This window comes from Stegostoma tigrinum, chromosome 30 (assembly GCF_030684315.1).
Source record: "Stegostoma tigrinum isolate sSteTig4 chromosome 30, sSteTig4.hap1, whole genome shotgun sequence".
Taxonomy (NCBI): domain Eukaryota; kingdom Metazoa; phylum Chordata; class Chondrichthyes; order Orectolobiformes; family Stegostomatidae; genus Stegostoma; species Stegostoma tigrinum.
The window spans coordinates 43,621,963-43,641,747 of NC_081383.1; the positions used below are offsets into that span (position 1 = coordinate 43,621,963).

Below are 19,785 nucleotides of genomic sequence, written 5' to 3' on the forward strand. Positions count from 1 at the left end.
GCTGAGGAGTGGCAGTTGGAGTTCAATTTAGATAAAGGTGAGGGGTTGCATTTTGGTAAGGCAAACCAGGGCAGGACATATACAGTTAATGGTAGGGGAGTGTTGCCGAACCAAGATCTAGGGGTGCAGGTGAATAGTTCCTTGAAAGTGGTGTTATTTATCATGCTGTCTACCTGTGACATCTATGCAAAGATAGAAAATAGCCACGCTACTTTTCTCAGGGTAGGGGAGTCCAAAACTAGAGGACATAGGTTTAAGGTGGGGTGTGGGGGGCAGGGATTTAAGAGAGACCCGAGGGACAATATTTTCATGCAGAGGGTGGTGTGCGTATGAAACAAGTTGCCAGAGATGGTGGACACAGGTCCAATTGCAACATTTAAAAAGGCATTTGGATGGGTATAGGAATAGGGAAGGTTTAGTTGGATATGGCCCAAATGCTGTCAATGGGACTATAGCAGTTTAAGATATGCAGTCAGTGCAGACAAGTTGGACCAAAAGAGTCTGTTTCCACGCTGTATGACTGACTCACTCAACTTACAGATACACATTTACCTGTAGCAGTAACCAATTAAAACGGGTACCCAGTTCAACATATCTCTGCATTGCTCAAGGTCACAGGGACCAATTGTGCAGTCACTGCCAATATTCCTCCATGGAAGAAAACTGCAAATTTCCTGGCCTGTCATTCAGAACCACCCAGGTCAGGACACATGAGGGATGTGGTGCGTGAGTTTGAAACCAGAACAAGGGCAGTGCAACTTCAACCCAAACCATATTAAAGTAAACCATTGTGCTCATAACGATAGCTGAATATACATGAACAGAGATCAGTGGAAGAATCCACTTCTGAACAAAATGTAAATTGATCATCCATTTACAGCTTAAACACATTTCATTTTGTACTAATTTTTAAGCTGTGCAATTAGACAGACAATTAAAAGGGCAACAAATTCACCGTAGACGTTTCTTTTTCAATAAAAGGCAACAGTTGTTTTGTGCAAATTTTTTTATTGTTTCCACATTTATATCACAACGAGTCCACTTAAAAGGACCAAATAGCAAAGTCATTCCTTCTGTATTGTGACAAACACAGAAGTCTAATTTCTGTACATTCACTAAGGCTTCTTGTTTTTGCGGTTGTGGTAATGATGGATTTCATAAGGCAAACAATATCTAAAGGAATGGTAACAAGTATATCTCCAGCATACAAACAGATTCCTTTTGAAATTTTTTTTGAAATTTTTTTTAAATCAACTCCTCACAGTACAAAGTTGCAAACTAGTAGCACCCTCCTTTTTTTCCACTTTGGGATTTTGAGAAGTGAGAACGAATGTGGAGTTCAAGCAAGACAGCAAAGCAAAGAACAAAATTATAAAGTTTGAATTTTGACCAGTGGCAGGAAAAGAAAAAAGCACAACCCAAATCTCTGACTTCCTAAAATAGCTTCTTTTTAAACATTTTTAAATCTAGATTATGAATACCCAAGGGTTCTATCTCCTGCTTAAGTAGAAGATGACAGTAACTCTCAGCATGCGAAGACCTATGGAATGTTTGGTATGACACTGTACTGTGCAAATGTTCACAGCCTGTCATGATTTCTTACTTTAAAACTGTGTCCTGAAGAAAAACAGATGTGTGATGTAAATAAAAGAGAGATCTACAGTTTTTGCACATTTGTCTCACATATCTCATGGCCAAATTAAAGTTTAAAAAAATCAAATCAAATAAATAGATGCATACTTTTTAAAGTAACATTATTCACTGTTTTGATGCCACATAAAGCTCCTGTACCTGCCCCAAGGCTATATCCAGCCTACCGTAAAGTGCTGGAACCTTCAGTTAGCCTCGATTCTCTCTCACTGATAAACCGCTCTATGGCAGGCTTGACGATCCCTGGTTATGACCTGCCATAATCTGTGTGGTGAGTTGCTTATGCAACATAATCAACCACCCCTCACTTATTTCCCTCAGAACCTTCTCTTCTCTTGCGCTCCTTTCCCTCCTTTGCAATTTTGATTAAAACACTGATAGCAGCAAATGGTAGAAGAGAGGGGTTTGGGGTGGGGACCTACACAGATAGGCTGAGAAACACAACCTTCAAACCTTAACCTGCATCTCAGAGGCTTTTGATCATGTCCAGCAAGTGGGAGCCACTTGTTTGCTGTCAGCTGACTTTTAAACCTCAAAGCACGCCAAAAGGACATTATCATTCAGTCTAGACAGACGTACGGCAGTATGTGCAATTGTCCCTGATCACCATGAGGGTCCAAAGATATGCCCTGCGTCCAATCATACCATTTGCCATGGTTGTCCATGCAACCATTCACACCTGCCCAATGTTGTTGGTGTATTCGGTGAACATCAGAGTCTCTGATCTCCCTAGTGACCCCAGGAAGTTCTGACGGAGTATCAGTAGGGACTAATGTGTGGACCTCACGGACTTCTGTGCTAGTGCTATACCTGTGGCTTTCATGCTGTAGAAACTCAACAATATGACCGCCTGGAGGTTGGACTCCCGAAGATGAAAGAAGGCAGCTTTGCCGTGATAAGTATGACTGAATAATTTCATTTTTGGATAATTCTTTCCAGTTTGTTTGATCTAAAGTACTTTGCAAATTTACCCTCTGTTCCTGTACAATTTCAGTGGTTCGATGAGGCTCAGGTAGAAGTGGGCTTTCAGCCTGAGATGAATCCTTGTGTGTCAAAGGTTTGATCTGCCCTGTAGCAGGGTCAAATGTAATTCTACGCTCTTTCAACCGTACAGGTTTCACACTTTCATCAATAACTTGTCCGTCTAAGTTCACCTGATAGTCTCTAGACCTGTACTTTTTCTTAGATGACTTTTTACTTTCACAGCCAAAAGAGGCACACTCACTAGAGGACAACTCTCCCATTGCTGCTTCCAACTCATGACTGTGTAAGGATTCTCCACGATGTGAAGTTGACGAATTGGGGCTGAGAGGTGGATATGGTGAGTCCTGCTGCTGTAGTGTTGTTGCAGAATGGTGCTGCACTTGGTTTTCACCAGTGTCTAAATTAGATACATGCCCCAGCCGATCCAATGGGTGTTCAGTCTCAAGTGGATGCATGCTTTTTGCTTGGGTTGGTTGAGGCGGTGTTGTGGCTAGCTGCAATGCAGGCACAGGGGATGGCACCGGAATATTGTTCTTCGGTAAGTGAGATGTTGTCTTTTCTGAATCAGAACTTTCTTGAGATGTTCCTGTAAAGCTCTGAGATGGGCTGGATACAGAGCCCTTGGGTGCATATGTCGTGGAGGGTTTCCATGTTGTTTCATGTTTAAGAGTCCTTGGGCTGAACGACTGACATCGGGGACTACTAGGTGGATAACGCACACCAGTGTCATCTGTTTTGCCATGTTGCTGGAGAATAGCAGTCTTTAGTAATGAGGAAGTGCTTGGGTTTCTTACAAGTCCTGGAGAACTCGTGTGAGGTTTCACAGCATTAACTGGTATCTTGCTATGTTTGTCATTTTCATATGGGGTCTGGTGCTCTGGTCTGCTTTTGCTTGGGATGGTATGGATATTTGTAGAGGTCATATCTGGAGGACTTGGGAAATTTTCAGGACTGCTACGGATTCCGTTGGAAGGTGGTGGTGTAGAGTTCTGTTGTTGTTCATTAACCTTTGAGACTTTGGACGGCAGACCCTTTGTGCCGTCCCGATGCTCCCCTTTCCTCTTCCGATTGCCCTGCTTGTCAGCAAGCAGGGAGAAGGAATTGTGCACGTCATTCTTGCTTTTCATATCCAGGGTGGGCTTGGGTCCTCCTGCTCCAGTGCTGGTGGCCAGAGATGGCAAATCAATCTTGTAGGTATGAGCTCCACCATTGGCTGAGCCAGGGGAGGTAGGCAGTGCCCTGGGTACAGACTCAATTTGACCAACTGGCTCAACCAGCAACTTTTGCCAACTCCGCAGCAGTTTCTTGGCGCGTTTTGCAAGTTCCTCATTCTTTGTTTTCTTCCGTACGTCATTGATGAGCTTCCCCAGCCTTGTTTCCTGGAAAGATAAAGAATGGAATATCAAATACACAGTTTGGTTTTAAATAACTTTGCAGACCAATGATTCTATCACCCATAATTTGTTATCCCCATCTCTCAAACTTTCTTCCCCTAACCAGCCTTCTTATTTTGCTGAATCAAGCCTGGGCAGTGTTAAATATCACATTATACTTGGCAACATTTACAGTACAAGGTCTCAATAACTTGCATTCAAACAGCACCTTTAATACAGAAAATATTTCACAATGTTTCAGCAATATAAAAAAACTAATCTGGTTAGCTAGTCGTTTTAGTTTATGCTAGCTTCTTAAATTTATCATATTCTGACTCCTGAATTTTTGCATTCTCTTAATTTATCTACCTGTTGAATGACATTTCATTGTTAAAAACTAAAAGAATTGTGGATACTGGAAATCAAACAAAAACAGAAATTGCTGGAAATGCTCACCAGGTCTGGCAGCATCTGTGGAGAAAAACCAAGTTAATGTTTCAGGGTGAGTGATCCTTCCTCAGAACTTAAGGGTGAGGAAGTGTCACTCGACCCAAAACATCAGGCTGAGCATTTCCAGCAATTTCCGTTTTTGTGACATTATCCTTTAATCATTTTCGATTGAAAGAAAAACACTTCTTATATAGAACCTTATATTACTAACTGCTGGTTGAATAAACTTGAGGGAATAAATTGTCATGATAATAGATTTAGAGGAGGAGAGACAGGAAGAGGCACAAGAGCAGTATGAACACTGGCATGGACTCATTATGCCAAATAACTTGTTTCTGTGCCGTACAATCAATTAGTCCTCAAATAAAATTGTGGGTGTACCCCTAAGGATCACATCTTCAAGGGGACCTTAGATTTCAACACTGAAGATCAGGGTTAGGCTCCTTTGCACATTTCTCACCCTGACAAACCAAATGTACAAGTTGAAATACTGTACTATTGCGTGTAGCACTGTGCATTACCTGCTGAACAACGTGCAAAATAAAACACCCTTGATGCAAACTAACTCATGTCCAGTATTTTTAGATTGACCAGGCTCGAACTAGTGATTGAAGTTCTGAAACTATCTATCTACAGTAATCAACTTTGGTCACTAGATGGAGCCCAATACTTCAATGTGAGCTCAGTTTGGGAAGAATCAGCCAGGAGCAGAAGAGACCTAGAGGCTAAGGTGCCACTCTAGGAACGATATCAGGAATTAGTACAGAAGGAGATGCAGAGTGGAAGAACAGTTGAAGCCCCAGCAGTTGCAACAGAAATGGATGACGACAAAGGCAAAATGAAGGTTCTGGGCGGGGGAAATGGTGGTGGTGCAGGGCATGTGATATCAGGTCCGGGAGCAACAGAACAAGTCATATTGGAGGGCAGGGTGGGAAAACTGTCAAACAAAATTAAGGAGAAACTCAAATGTTAAACAGATAAGAACACTATTCATGATGTTAAACTGAAATAAATGTTGTGAATTGATATCGTGGATACTTGCTACCCTTTTCATATAATCCTATATCTTTGTTGCCACACTCAGCATCAACTGCACTGTGCCTGCATCTTTAGATACATGGAAACGTCCCAAGGAACCCTCATAAGTGATGCTTATGCTTTGGTTAAATATAGCAAATTGCCATGGTAGGAGATGATGCATTGTTTGGTGTAAGGGATTCTGACTTCAGTGCTACAACACGTCTAATTCGTGCTCCTGATAATTTATCTAAATGAATAAGAACTCCTTCAATCAAACACTGCATGCTTTATTTCAAATACAATAGAAAACAGTGCAAACAGTATAATTGACATAAAATGTGCAATGATATAGCATGCATTGGTAATAATAGGAAGTCAATGCAATCCATCTGCTGTAAGTCAGACAGTAAAACAACAGACATTTCAGTCCCATTGCAAGTGCTGTATCCCACACAAGTCAGAAGACAATTAATTAATGCTGTTCTATATGCATTTCCTTATTGTCTTTTAAATGGAGTTAAAAGTCCATTGTTTAAAGTCATTTTATAAAGGCAACAGCTTATCCCATGACTGAAAGAAAGAAATCAATGATCAATTAACAGGCTGCAACTGATGATACCATTCACCCTGCAATGGTGATGTTTTTACATTTTGCTCATGCACCAACGTGAAGTGCACAAAATGACATTTCAAATAAGAAAACTCATCCTCAGTTAATTTATTCTGATCATTTAAGTAATATGATGATGAACAATATCATTAAAAGTTAAGTTCAAGAATAATTAAGGCAATTTCACTTGAACCATGTTGAGAGAGATTTCTGAACTACCAGAAATAAATGTTTCACATCATACTGAAAGCAGTGCTGGGATAATTCATTTCTATGACGACAGAAATGAATTGTGAACTGCTGTGTGTCAGTCTGAAGATTTATTTTTAAAATAGAAGAGGAATACTACAACAAAATACAATGTATTGTGGAGATCTAGCCACAAAAATGAAATTAGGTAAAGGGACACAGTTTATATGCAATTCTGTCAGAAGGTTTATGGCAGCCTAGTGTTTTGTTTTCTGGGCAAAAATATTATGGTGTAAATGGCTGCTTAATCTTTACCCTTTAAAAGAAAGGCTTGTTTATGTGTCAGGGTACAGGTTCTCAGACTTAAGCATTTACTTTAGAGATTCACAGGGTTTGCATCCTCATCAATAAAACAGTATTCCTGAGAAACTATTAGTTATAGGTATCTCTGGAAATGAAGATATGTCAACTGTTTGAGTAACTTCATTAGTTTTGCCTGTGCTCCTTTATACTTTTAGCTTTGATGAAGTCCAACTATTGCAATCAGAATTCACATGCTGCAAAATCCTTGAAGTTCCTTCCATTTTGTTGGTAATACTTGGCTAGATTTGTGACAGAACCCTTGCGTACGCATTGATATAAAAGATACTGTTCAATAGAAGCAACCTGAAAATCAGGAGCTTCCAAGGAACAAAAATAAGCCAGCATGATGTAAGCAATTCCACCGAAAGGAAACGGTAAAACACTATCTACACAATGGGAGCGTTCCTGGTGTCGGGCGAACATATTGCTGCAGAGTGACCTACAGCTGGTCCATATGAAGGAAATTGGGGGCACGAACAATCACTGGAGGAGATGCAATTTTTTTTTTTTTACAGTGAACATCAAGAAGCCATTATTAATTTATGACACCATTAAATCTAATCAGTGCAGTATGAAGTTTGCAGAAAGGTGCAGAAAACTGTGCAACAGTAATTATTGAGACAGTTTGCTTTTAAAAGAAAAATGTCTACTTGTCTAATTTGTTCCAAAGGACCAAGAGATCTTTGCTAGAGCAAATAATACTCAGAGCTGCAGCACTTAAAACGGCAGCAAATCTCTATTTATTTCACAGTGGAAGCTGGGATTGGGACTCGTGCACTTCCAAAAAAAATGCAAGGGGTAAAATTTCTTGGGTGGATACAGTGCAAATTTGGAGGAAGTAATTGGTGGGAGCCAATTGAATGCATACCTAAGAGCCAAAGTGAGTATCCACCTTGCAGTGTTTAGCGTAGGAATTTTCCAGTTAGAACATAGAATATAGAACACAGAACAGTACAGCACAGTACAGGCCCTGTGGACCACGATGTTGTGCCGACTTATTATCCTACAAAGATTAAACTACCCTGCATACCCTACATTTTACTACTCTCCACATACTTATCCAAGAGCCGCTTAGAAGTCTCTAAAGTATCTGACTCCACTACCACTGCTGGCAGCGCATTCCTCACGTCCACCACTCTGACCTCTGACATCTCCCCTATACATTCCTCCAATTACCTTAAAATCATGCACCCTCGTAATACTCATTTCCACCCTGGGAAAAAGTCTCCAGCCATAGACTCTATCATCTTGTATACCTCTACAAAGTCACCTCCCCTCCTTCTTCACTCCAATGAAAAAAGCCTGAGCTCCCTCGCCCTTTCCTCATTAGACCTGCCCTCCAGTCCAGGCAGCATCCTGGTAAATCTCCTCTGCACCCTCTCTAAAGCTTCCACATCTTGCCTGTAATGAAGTGACCAGAATGCTAAAAGGCATTAAGGTGGTCAAGTCCCCTGGTCCGGATGGGATCTATCCTAGGTTTCTGAGGGAAGCGAGAGGGGAAATAGCCGGGGCCTGAACAGATATCTTTGCAGCATCCTTAAACACAAGTGAGGTCCCGGAGGACTGCAGAATTGCTAGTGTTGTCCCCTTGTTTAAGAAGGGTAGCGAGGATAATCCAGGTAATTATCGACCAGTGAGCCTGACGTCAGTGGTAGGGAAGCTGCTGGAGAAGATGCTGATGGATAAGATCTATTCCCATTTGGGAGAAAATAGGCTTATCAGTGATAGACAACATGATTTTGTGCAGAGAAAGTCATGTCTTACCAACTTGATAGAATTCTTTGAGGACGTGACAAAGTTGATTGATGAGGGAAAGGCTGTAAATGCCATTTACATGGACTTCAGTAAGGTGTTTGATAAGGTTCCCCACGGCAGGCTGATGGAGAAAGTGAAGACACACGGGGCCCAGGGTGTGCTAGCTAGGTGGATAAAAAAAATGGCTGGCAACAGGAGATAGACAGTAGTGGAAGGGGGTTTCTCAAATTGGGAGACCTGTGACCTGTGACCTGTGGTGTTCCAGATGGATCTGTGATGGGACCACTGTTGTTGTGATACACGTAAATGATTTGGAGGAAGGTATAGATTGTCTGATTAGTAAGTTTGCAGGTGAAACTAAGATTGGTGGAGTAGCAGGTAGTGAAGGGAACTGTCAGAGATTACAGTAGAATATAGGTAGACTAGAGAGTTGGGCAGAGAAATGGCAGATGGAGTTCAATCCAAGCAAACGCGAGGTGACGCATTTTGGAAGATCTAATTCAAGAGCGAACTATACAGTAAGTGGAAAAGTCCTGGGGAAAATTGATGTACAGAGAGATCTGGGTGCTCAGGTCCACTGTCCCTGAGGGTGGCAATGCAGGTCAATAGGATGGTCAAGGCGGCATAAGGCATGCTTTCCTTCATTGGATGGGGTATTGAGTACACGAGTTGGCATGTCATGTTACAGTTGTACAAGACTTTGGTTCAGCCACATTTAGAGAGTACTGCGTACAGTTCTGGTCGCCACATTACCAAAAGGATGTGGGTGCTTTGGAAAGAGTGCAGAGGACGTTCACCAGGATGTTGCCTGGTATGGAGGGTGCTAGCTATGAAAAGAGGTTGAGTAGATTAGGATTATTCTCATTAGAAAGACAGAGATTGAGGGGGGACCTGAGTGAGGTCTACAAAATCATGAGAGGTATAGACAAGGTGAATAGCAAGAAGCTTTTTCCCCCGCCCCACAGTAGGGTACTCAATTACTAGTGGTCATGAGTTCAAAGTGAGAGGAGGAAAGTTCATGGGTGATATGCGTGGAAAGTTCTTTACGCAGAGGGTGGTGGGTGCCTGGAACACATTGCCAGCGTAGGTGGTAGACACAGACATGATAGTATCTTTTAAGATGTATCTGGACAGGTACATGGATGGGCAGAGAGCAAAAGGATACAAACCCTTAGAAAATAGATGACTGGTTTACACAGAGGATCTCAATCTTGGAGGGCCGAAGGGCCTGTTGCTGTCCTGTAATTTTCTTTGTTCTTTGTTCAGAACTGAATACAATATTCCAAAGTTTAGTCGAACCAGGTTTTATGGTTATGCTGCAGCATAACCTCGCAGCTGGAGTTTAATTCCCCTGCCAATGAAAGCCAACGCACCATACGCTTTCTTTACAACCTTATCAACTTGGGTAGCAACTTTGAGGGATCTACGGACGTGGACCCCAGGATCCTTCTGTTCCTCCACACGGCCAAGAATCCTGCCATTAACCCTGTATTCTACATTCAAATCCAACCTTCCAAAATGAATCACTTCACACTTGTCTGGGTTGAATTCCATCTGCCACGTCTTTGCCCAGGTCTGCCAACCAACATCAGCTGTCCACACTATCCACCAACCTACGAGCCATTGGCAAACTTACTAACCCACCCTTCCACTTCCTCATCAAGTCATTTATAAAGGTCACAAAGAGCAGAGGTCCCAGAACAGATCCCTGTGGAATACCACTGGTCACCAAGCTCCAGGCTCAAAACTTTCCATCTATTACCACCCTCTGTCTTCTAGAGAGGGTGCATTATAGAGTGCATTTTTCTAACAGGATGGTTTCTGGATGAACACACCCAGATTCAACTTCCATCAACTTTCACATAGACATAGACTCGAGCTAAAACTAAAAGCTCAAGTACGAGAAATGCTACAAGAACTAGAGTCAAGCAGGATTCTCGAAATGGGGTCAAGAGGAAATTCCACCAATGACTGGGGCCACATCTAATAGAAGAAATGTTTGCAATTCTTGGAAGTCGATCAATAATTACAGCCCCAAGACACAGGGCAGCACATGTGGTCAAAGCTGGTTGATAGTACTTTCACCTTGATTCAGGGTGTTAACACAAAAAACAAGGGTGAATCTCTCGTGCAGTAGAGAAATTGTTACACTCGTGTGTATATTAAATGAAGGTTGCCTGTCCCCTTAGGTAAATATAAAAGAACCCACAACACATTTCTGCATAGTGTAAGGGAATATTAATCATGATCATCACAAAAATAGATTATCTGGCAATTTTACTACAACAATGGTAACAGTTCAAAGACCTTTCATTTGGTTTCAGACATCTTTTGTTGATATTGAAATGCACAACAGAAATGAATGTCTTTTTTTCTGAATTAATAGTAAGTGTTCATTACTTTTTTAAAATTATACTGTGGTTATTTGTGGACTATTCTATTATATTAAACTTCATTCACAAATCTTGAAGCAATGAAATGGAATTTATCTGGTAAGATTCACGAGACAAATAATATTTGCATCACAAGTGCCAGGCATTGTTTTTTTTGTTTAAGATGGTCAATGACTTGAAAACTACTGGTGCCAGGACAACCATTATTTATTTTAAATTTGGATACTGGTCTCATTAGTACATGGGAATAACAGGGTCACTACCAATTCTTCAAAACCTCCACACCTACACGATTCAGAGTTGGAAGTGAGACAGAATACTATCAGCTGTTGCAATAAGATGATCACAGCAGGACTGCAGACTGGACACAGTGGCCTGTTTTGCAGTGCCTTGACAATATCAACTTCACTTCCCACATGACCAGTACAGGACTTTCGCTGCAGTATAAAGCGATATTCAGTACACTGTGCATTGACATGCCATGTCTACATCTCAGAACCTTAAGACTCCATGACCTCTACCCTGCAGGAACACAATAATATCTCCAAATTTTCCACCAATTCAACTGAAAAGGATTTTTTAAAAAAATCATGGTCAAATTCCTGGTGTTCCCTATTACAGACAGGCATAGATACTGCCTGCCCCTTATTCTTAAAAGGTGGGAGGTGTTTAAAAAAAATCAAACATAATTAATTCAGTAACTAACCTTTTGTAAGACAAAAGGCTTAAAAAATTTTATATACAGTAGAAAAAAACAGCAGAATCAGAGTCATGAAACCCTTTAAAGAAGGATTAACTTTTTGGGGAGCAAGATGAATGAATAAAACTGACAGCCAGAGACTTTTTCCGAGATTGGAGGTAGCTATTATGAGGGGACATAATTTTAAAGTGAGTGGAGGTAGATATGGGGGGACGTCAGAGGTAGGTTCTTTAATCAGAGTGGTAGGGGTGTGGAATGCATTGCTGGAGAGGGTAGTGGAGTTGACAACGTTAGGGGCATTTAAGCAGCTATTAGATAGGCATATGGATGACAGTATAAGGTAGGGGTGGAGGTTAGATAGACCTTAAGATTAGGATATAAGTTTGGCACAACATCGTGGGCCAAAGGGCCTGTACTGTGCTGTACTGTTCTATGTTCTGACAACTGCTCAAGTAGCCTGTGTTGCAAATTTCTGATTCCGACAAACAGATTCTTGTGGTACACATTTCTTCTTCCCAATCTCTTTTGAGTGATTGGAAGGTTGTTCCAGTGAAATACTGCAGGGCTCAACACATGGACCCCTTACAGTCTGTGGTAAATATTAATTATTTTAAAACTTAAATGTGGGATGATGCTCATTAGAACTTTGCAGTAGAAATGAAAGTTGGCTGTGCGGATATATTAATCAGGATAGACAAAGGAGAACCATTAGATACAGCTTATTTGAATTCCAAAAAGCATTTAATAATGGGACAAAGAGTTATAACAGTTTACAATGTTAGGGGTAATATCAGCATGGAGAGAGAACTGACCAACAGCAAGCTAATAAAAGAAAAACACTGTGGATACCAGAGATCAATATTGGTATTGGAGAAACTCCGTTGATCTCAACTGGAAGCAAAGTCACAGCATAGAAACAGATGCTCCAGTCCAACTCAATGTTGATCAAGTTTCACAAACTAAACTGGTTCCATTTGCCAGCAATTGGTCCATATCCCTCTTAAACCTTTCCTATTCATGTACCTATCCAAATGTCTTTTAAATATTGTAGCTATACCTGCATCTCCTCGTTCTTCTGGCAGTTCATTCCACATATGCACCATCCTGTGTGAAAAAAGTTACCCCCAGGTCTGTTTTAAATTGTTTCCCTGTCACCTTAAAACTGTGTCCTCTAGTTTTGAATTCCTCTGCCCTAAGGAAAGGACCTTTGCTATTCACCTTGTCTATGATCCTCATTATTTTGTAAACCTCAGTTTGGTCATTTCTTAACTTCCTACATACCAGGGAAAGAAAGTAAGTGTCAGCCTACCCAGCCTCTCCTTATAACTCAAACCCTCGAGTCGCTGTAACATCCTTGTAACTCTCTTTTGGCACCCTTTAAATTTAGCAATGTTCTTCGCACAGCAGGGCATCCAGAACTGTATGCGGTACTCCAAAAAATGGCCTCACCATTCAATTTTCAGGACAGCAACCTGGAAACAGGCTTCAATTATTCATAATCTATAGTAGTGAGTTGAAGAGATGAAGTATATTAGTGTTAAATTTGTTAACAATACAAAGATAAAGAGGAAAGCAAGTTGAGAAGACATGGATTCTATGAATAAGTGGACAAAATTTGGTAGAGGGAAGTTAAATGTGGGATTATGTCAGGTTACCCACTTTGGAAGAGCAGAAAAGCAACACATTAAACAGAGGCGCTACGGAATGGTGCAGATCAAAAACATTTGCATTTCCTTGTACACAAGTCATTAAATATTAGTACACAGCTGCAGCAAGAAGTCAAAGGTGAATGTAATAACCCAATGCAAAGGGAGTATAAAAGAAAGGAATTTTGGTACAACTATCCAGGGCACTGACAAGATTCAACACTGGAACAGTTTTGACATCCTTAAGGTTTTCATATGCACTGCAGCAGTTCAGAGAAGGGTCACATTGTTGATTACTGTGATTAGCTGGTGAAGTCCACATTGATACCATTGGGCTGCAGGGTTCCCAAGCGGAATATGAGTTGCTGTTCTTGCAACCTTTGGGTGGCATCATTGTGGCACTGCAGGAGGCCCATGATGGACATGTCATCTAAAGAATGGGAGCAGTATATCATGACACTGTTTGCAGTATAAAATTTAGTCTCCTGTCTCTTTGGCCAATCTATTTGTCCTCTTGAAGTTATCACTCTTCTCACCATTCATAACCATACCAATTTTATGCTATCTGCAGATTTGAAGTTGAGATGATCTTATATGCTGTACAGTGATCAGGTAGGACTAGAGATAGAAGGGAAAAATAGAGTCAAGAGGAGGCTGCAGATCTGAGAGGGTATAAATCAGGGTTGGAGAATGACAAGAAATGAGAGATTAAAGGGATTAAGGATTAATGAGAAAAGGATGGGGTGAGGGATGTTCCTCTGATGAGGGGTCTGGGCCCGAGGCGTCGGCTTTTGTGCTCCTGGGATGCTGCTTGGCCTGCTGTGTTCATCTGACTTCACACTTTGTTATCTTGGATTCTCCAGCGTCTGCAGTTCCCATTCTCTCTGAATGTGTCTGGTTGTGGGGAAAGCGTGGTGGGCGCATCTAATTTCCTAGGATATGCATCAATGCTCTGTGGGTTATGAAAGAAAGCATTTTCTCTCAGAAAAGGCTGAAGTTAGAACCAGTGAATCAGTAGTTATTTCATTGTTCAGTAGGAGGGGATGGTGGAAGATCAAGCAAAGAATGGAAGTGCAGATAAACATACCAGAAACAGGATATCAGTGGGGCATGTTGTCTACACTTATCTGGGAGTGAGAGCAATGAGCCACTGTCACAGATCTGCTGAATTCAAAAAGAAACTAACAACCTGTGACCTCAAAACAAAGTTGTAAGCTGCCTGTTTCTAAGGAGCTAAATTAATTAGAGCTGAATGGTGAATAATTTTATTTTCTTCATGCTAGTCTCAAGTTTAAAGTAAATTGTCATATGGTCACACCTTAGTAGGACTGGGCTAAAATCCGCAATGGATGACTTGCTGGTGCTGTTGTTGATGTCTCTAGCTTTTCAGGGGTTGAGAACTTGAGAAAGAATATAGATATAATAAAATCAAAGCTGTTCTATGATAATGGAATAGTGTAGTATAGGTTAGATGGGCTTCAGACTGATTTCACAGGTCGGTGCAATATCGAGGGCCGAAGGGCCGGTACTGCACTGCAATGTTCTATGTTCTATGTTCTCTAAAGGAAGTCCTGCAGTACTATGAATAGTTTCAATGTCCTTTCTAAAAAAATGGACATAATTGAACTGAAAACAGTGCAGAGTTTCATTTGGCTGATTCTGGGATGACGGAATTTGTCTTGGCTGAGCAGGTGAGGCCTATGCCTTATATAAATCCAAATGAGTAAGTTAGTGACCTTACTAAAAGGCAAGGTCAAACTCAAGTAGATCAATGGGCTATGCGCAGCACGAATAACAGAGCGCCACTCTGTTGTTTTTGTGACTAAGGAGAAAATATCCTCACTTGTCATTTTTGCTTCTCAAATTGTTTCACTAAGGGTTACAGAATCTTCCTGAGGCATCTTTCTACAGTACAATGCTATATTCAGTACTCAGCTTCCCAAACCTTTTAAACAGTTTAGGGTATGGGGGAAAAGCAGAAGATTGCCATTAGGTAACGAAGATGCGAAGAGCCAGTATAGATATGACGGACCAAATGTCCTCCTTTTGAACTGTAACATTTCTGTGGTTCAGTCCCAATGTAGACACAGAAGCACATCAGTGTGATGGCAGGCATGCATGTGCACAGTGTAGGAAGAGATGTGTGCAGAGACGAGGAGGGAGGCAGGGATAGAAAGAGGGATGGAGAGAGAGACACAGAAACAGATATATGGGGGAAAGGGGAGGGAGGTAGAGAATAGTGAAAGGTCCAGAATGATCATGTGTAAAGTGAGTGTACATGGTGGTTAATGCATTTAATAGATAACTATTTTGGACATAGATATATCTCTAAAAGGATTTGACGTCATATGTAATTGTAAGTAGAACAGCTGAGAATTTAAGGACATAAGATCCTGAGATGGTACTCAAAGTTTCTAAAGTCCAATGCAATAGACCACCTTGTTAACTACAAGAGACTATTTTGGTTAGACAACAGTCATTTTCCTCGACAATACGAGATGCAGCAGGCTCTGTAATTTTCTACACTTAAATAGAGTCAGTAACTATCAATAACTAGCAGTACATACAGTACAGTGAGCTCAATTTTGACCAGTTTTGATGGAGGAAAGAGTTCCCATTGGTGGATGGGGTCAGTAAAAGGAGAACACATTTAAGTAAGTTAATGAAAACAGGGGTTAGTGTTTTTTTAAAAAGTGAATAATGGTAGAGAATGCACTGCCTGGAAGGGTTGTGACAGCAAAATCGATAACCTTTCAAATTGGATCTCAAAAGAGAGAGAAATAATTACAGGACTGAGGAAAGAATCAGAAGAGTGGGACAAATTCTTAGATAACACGGTGTGAAGCTGGATGAACACAGCAGGCCAAGCAGCATCAGAGGAGCAGGAAAGCTTGACATTTCGGGTCAGGAACCTTTTTCAGAGTCCCAACCCGAAACGTCAAGCTTTCCTGCTCCTCTCATGCTGCTTGGCCTGCTGTGTTCATCCAGCTTCACACCGTGTTATCTCAGATTCTCCAGCATCGGCAGTTGCTACTATCTCTGGGACAAATTCTTATTGTTTTAGAGCTAGTAAAGGCACCATGGGCTGAAAGGTCTTCTTCACTGTACAGTCTTATGGCTGCAGATTTGCAAGATAGTGAACAATAAGCTGAAGAGTGGGTTCCAGTTAACCAAACACCTCAGGAGGGGAGCAGTGGTGGTCAGGAAAGGAAGACAGGTGGTGAGAGTAGAGGTTGATGTGATCAAGGGATGGAACCCTTGGACAATGATTTGGAGAGGACACAAGGGTGGATAGGAGAAGATTGAGAGAAAGGTGAATAAATCAGGATAAGTAGATAGGATGAGACAGGAACAGGCTGAATTTAGTGATAAAGTAGTTCATAAACTAGCGGTTGTGTAGAGAGATTGCAGATATCTGTAGGAATAAGAGTAGTGTTGACTATAGATTTTAATTTCCCCTGTATTGACTGGGCCACACGGAATGTAAAGGGCCTAGATGGGGTAGAATTTGTCAAGTGTCCAAGAAAATTTCCTAAAAATCAATATGCAGAGGTCCCTATTCGGGAGGGAGCAACACTGTACAGCCTCTTAGGAAACAAGGTCAGGCAAGTGACTGAAATGTTAGTCAGACAGCACTTTGGGTCCAATGATAAAAATATTCTCAGTTTTAACAGTTATGAGAAAAGATAGGACAGTCCACAGGTTAAAGTGCTAAATTGGAGCAGGGGCAATTTTGGAGCCATTTCGCAGGATCTAGCAGAAGTCGACTGGTTTTTTTTTTTAAAAGAGATAATGGGAACTGCAGATGCTGAAGAATCCACAATAACAAAGTGTGGGGCTGGATGAACACAGCAGGCCAAGCAGCTGAAGGGTGAAGGGTGTAGGCCCGAAACATCAGTTTTTGCGCTCCTAAGATGCTGCTTGGCCTGCTGTTTTCATCCAGCCCCACACTTCGTTATCTTGGTTTTTTTTTAAATGTGGGATGGGAGCTTCATTGACTGGCCAGCAGGTATTACCCATCCCTAGTTACCCATGAAAAGGTGGTTGTGAATTGCATTCTTGAACTGCTGCAGTCCACCTGCTGTAGGTTGGCCCACAATGCCATTCGGGAGGGAATTCCTGTGAGGCTGTTTGAAGGAAAAAGGAGTAACTAGCAAATGGAAGGCTTTTGAAAATGTGATGTTGAATGTCCAGGGTGAAACTTTACTTGGAAGTATCATGTACAGTTTTGGTCACCCCATTACAGGAAAGACATAGTTAAACTGAAAAGTGTGCAAAGATGATTTATGAGGAAGCTGCCAGGACTAGTAGGCCTGAATTATAGGGAGAGGTTGGCCAGGATAGGGCTTTATTCCTTGGAACACAAGAGGGATGACCTTACTGAGATGTCAAAAACCATGAGGGGCATAGATAGGATGAATGCATTTAGTCTTTTGCCCCAGGGATGAGGGACTGAAAACTAGACTGGTTTAAGGTGACAGGGGATGGATTTGAGGAGGATCTGAGGGGCAACCTCAAACAGAGAATGGTGCACAAATGGAATGACCTGCCAGACAAAGTGGTTGAGGCAGTTATGTACCAAATGTGAGCAATTGGAACTAGCTGAGTGGGCATCATGGACCAGTTTGGACCAAAGGGGCTGTTTCCATGATGTATTACTCTAACCTTGAATCCCTTTTGTTATTAAGATCTGATACACACTGGACGGCAACATGAGCATCCAATCTCTCATCACTGATCTAATAATTAAGCAGCCAGTAGTGTCAAAACTGGACTCTGCTGTGTTCTGGGCCTCTGATGAACTAATTCTTACAAGTTTTTATAAAGCAGAGGGTGAAAGTAAAGGAAGAATGAATGAATAAGTCAGGTATTGTATTTTCAGTACAAACAGGAAAACAAACAGATCGAACTGAAGAGTAAACAAAACTGAATAATAAAAGAAAACCAACAGCGAAGTCAGCCTTTGAGTAGCAGTAGAAATATGTTGACAATGTTGAGTGTTCTTGGTTAAACCTCTCTGCTTTGATAATCAAATTTTGTCATACATAATTTAGAATTGAGTACATGACATATTCCAACGATGAAAAAGAAATCTACCTTGCACCAGAGCACCGACCAGCGCGAAACTGATGACAGAACAATAAACACAAAAGAAATGCATTGAAACAAATCAGTAAAATGAGTGACTAGGAATACCAATTCAATTAGAAGGAAGTGTTCATTGCCCACTCTAAACAATAAGGGACGGGACTAACAGAATCTTCTGGAAGAGTGGTTGATCAGAACCATCGCAGAAATGACTGCTGACCACAACTCAAGTTAGAAATGGGATCTTTGCCAGATAGGGTGAGCAAAGACATAAGCAATATAACTGCAGCCCAACCCTCTGGCATGTTCCACAACTTCTCTGCTTGAATTCCTCTAATTTGAGGACAAATATTACTGTAATCTTCAACTTGAATGGAACAAGTCAGTCTCTGGACATGGCAATCAATTCCTCTAATTTCACTTATCAGTCCAGTTGAAGCATCAAAGGGGACTGCAACACAGCTCCAGAAATCCATTCAAGGCTTTCAAGTTTACAGATGTTAAAATTCCTGACCTATCCTGTCACTTTAATAATTTCCAATACTTAGACCTCTATTGTCTCATTTTCGTAAGCTTTCTACTCCTCCATCCTTCAATAGGATAACTGCCATGCCTTGTTTCATCCCCAAAGCGGTCCACTATGTTATATTCCTTCTCTTGGTTGAGGGGGCTTCTGATTTGTTCTTACTTTCTCCAAAACTTGTACCAGTGCCCATTGTCTCCATGTTGCTAGATACAGTAACAAGAATTTCATACATAATGCTTCATTAAGGTCTCAAGTTTTGAAGGAATTGCAGAAAACAACTTTTATTTAAAGATCTGTAGACTTTTCTTCAAGAAAAAGCAATTGAAAACATATTGGAACCTAAATGAAAAAGGCTTCGGAGAAGTTGCCTGACTTCAGCTAATTAGATGAGCTCACTCGATAGAAATCACCTGCCTGTATCTTTTGAGACTGCCTTGGTTGGAACTGGTTTCGTTTTCACTTTATTTTCCTTCATTCCCAGGGCAGCAATGTTAGGTCAGCATTTGTTGCCCATCCATAATTGTTGAGAGGGCAGTTAAGAGTTAACCACATTGCTTTGGATGGCAGATTTCCTTCCCTGAAACCTATTCGTGAACCAAATGGGTTTTGCCAACAATCAAAAATGGATTCACAGTTGTAATTAGACTCTAAATTCCAGACTGTTATTGAATTCGAATTGTATACATCTGTGACAGGATTCAAACCCAGATCCTCAGAATGTTACCTGGGCCTCTAGATGAACAGTCCAGCAGTAATACCTCTAGGCCATCAGCTTCCTTGTTTGGGAGAAGACTGCGAAGGAAAAAAGACTTCCTAGTTCATCTTTCCACCTTCGAGAACATACTCACTGATATTTCAATGTGAAACTTGATTTTCTTCTTGATGGAATTTTGGAATAAAATGTTGATACTGTTTCCTGAGCAAGCAGTGTCTGCCAAAACCCCAGGCTCAATTATCAAGGTCGATTGATGTGCCTTGATATGCTAGATCACCAGATCAGCCATTTGAACATTCCACAGCTTACTTTAAGAACTAACC

The 19,785-nt window shown here is 41.2% G+C and overlaps 1 protein-coding gene across 3 annotated transcripts in view; it reads right to left on the reverse strand.

The window, feature by feature from the left end:
* Window positions 1-1,002: 1,002 nt before the first annotated feature.
* crsp7 (cofactor required for Sp1 transcriptional activation, subunit 7) overlaps window positions 1,003-19,785 on the reverse strand; it is a 159,696-nt gene continuing 140,913 nt past the window's right edge. For all 3 annotated transcript variants that reach the window (XM_048559835.2, XM_048559836.2, XM_048559837.2), the window contains exon 3: window positions 1,003-4,013. In XM_048559835.2, coding sequence (XP_048415792.1) covers window positions 2,211-4,013 — 1,803 coding nt within the window. In that variant the 3' untranslated portion in view covers window positions 1,003-2,210. The remainder of the gene's footprint in view (window positions 4,014-19,785) is intronic.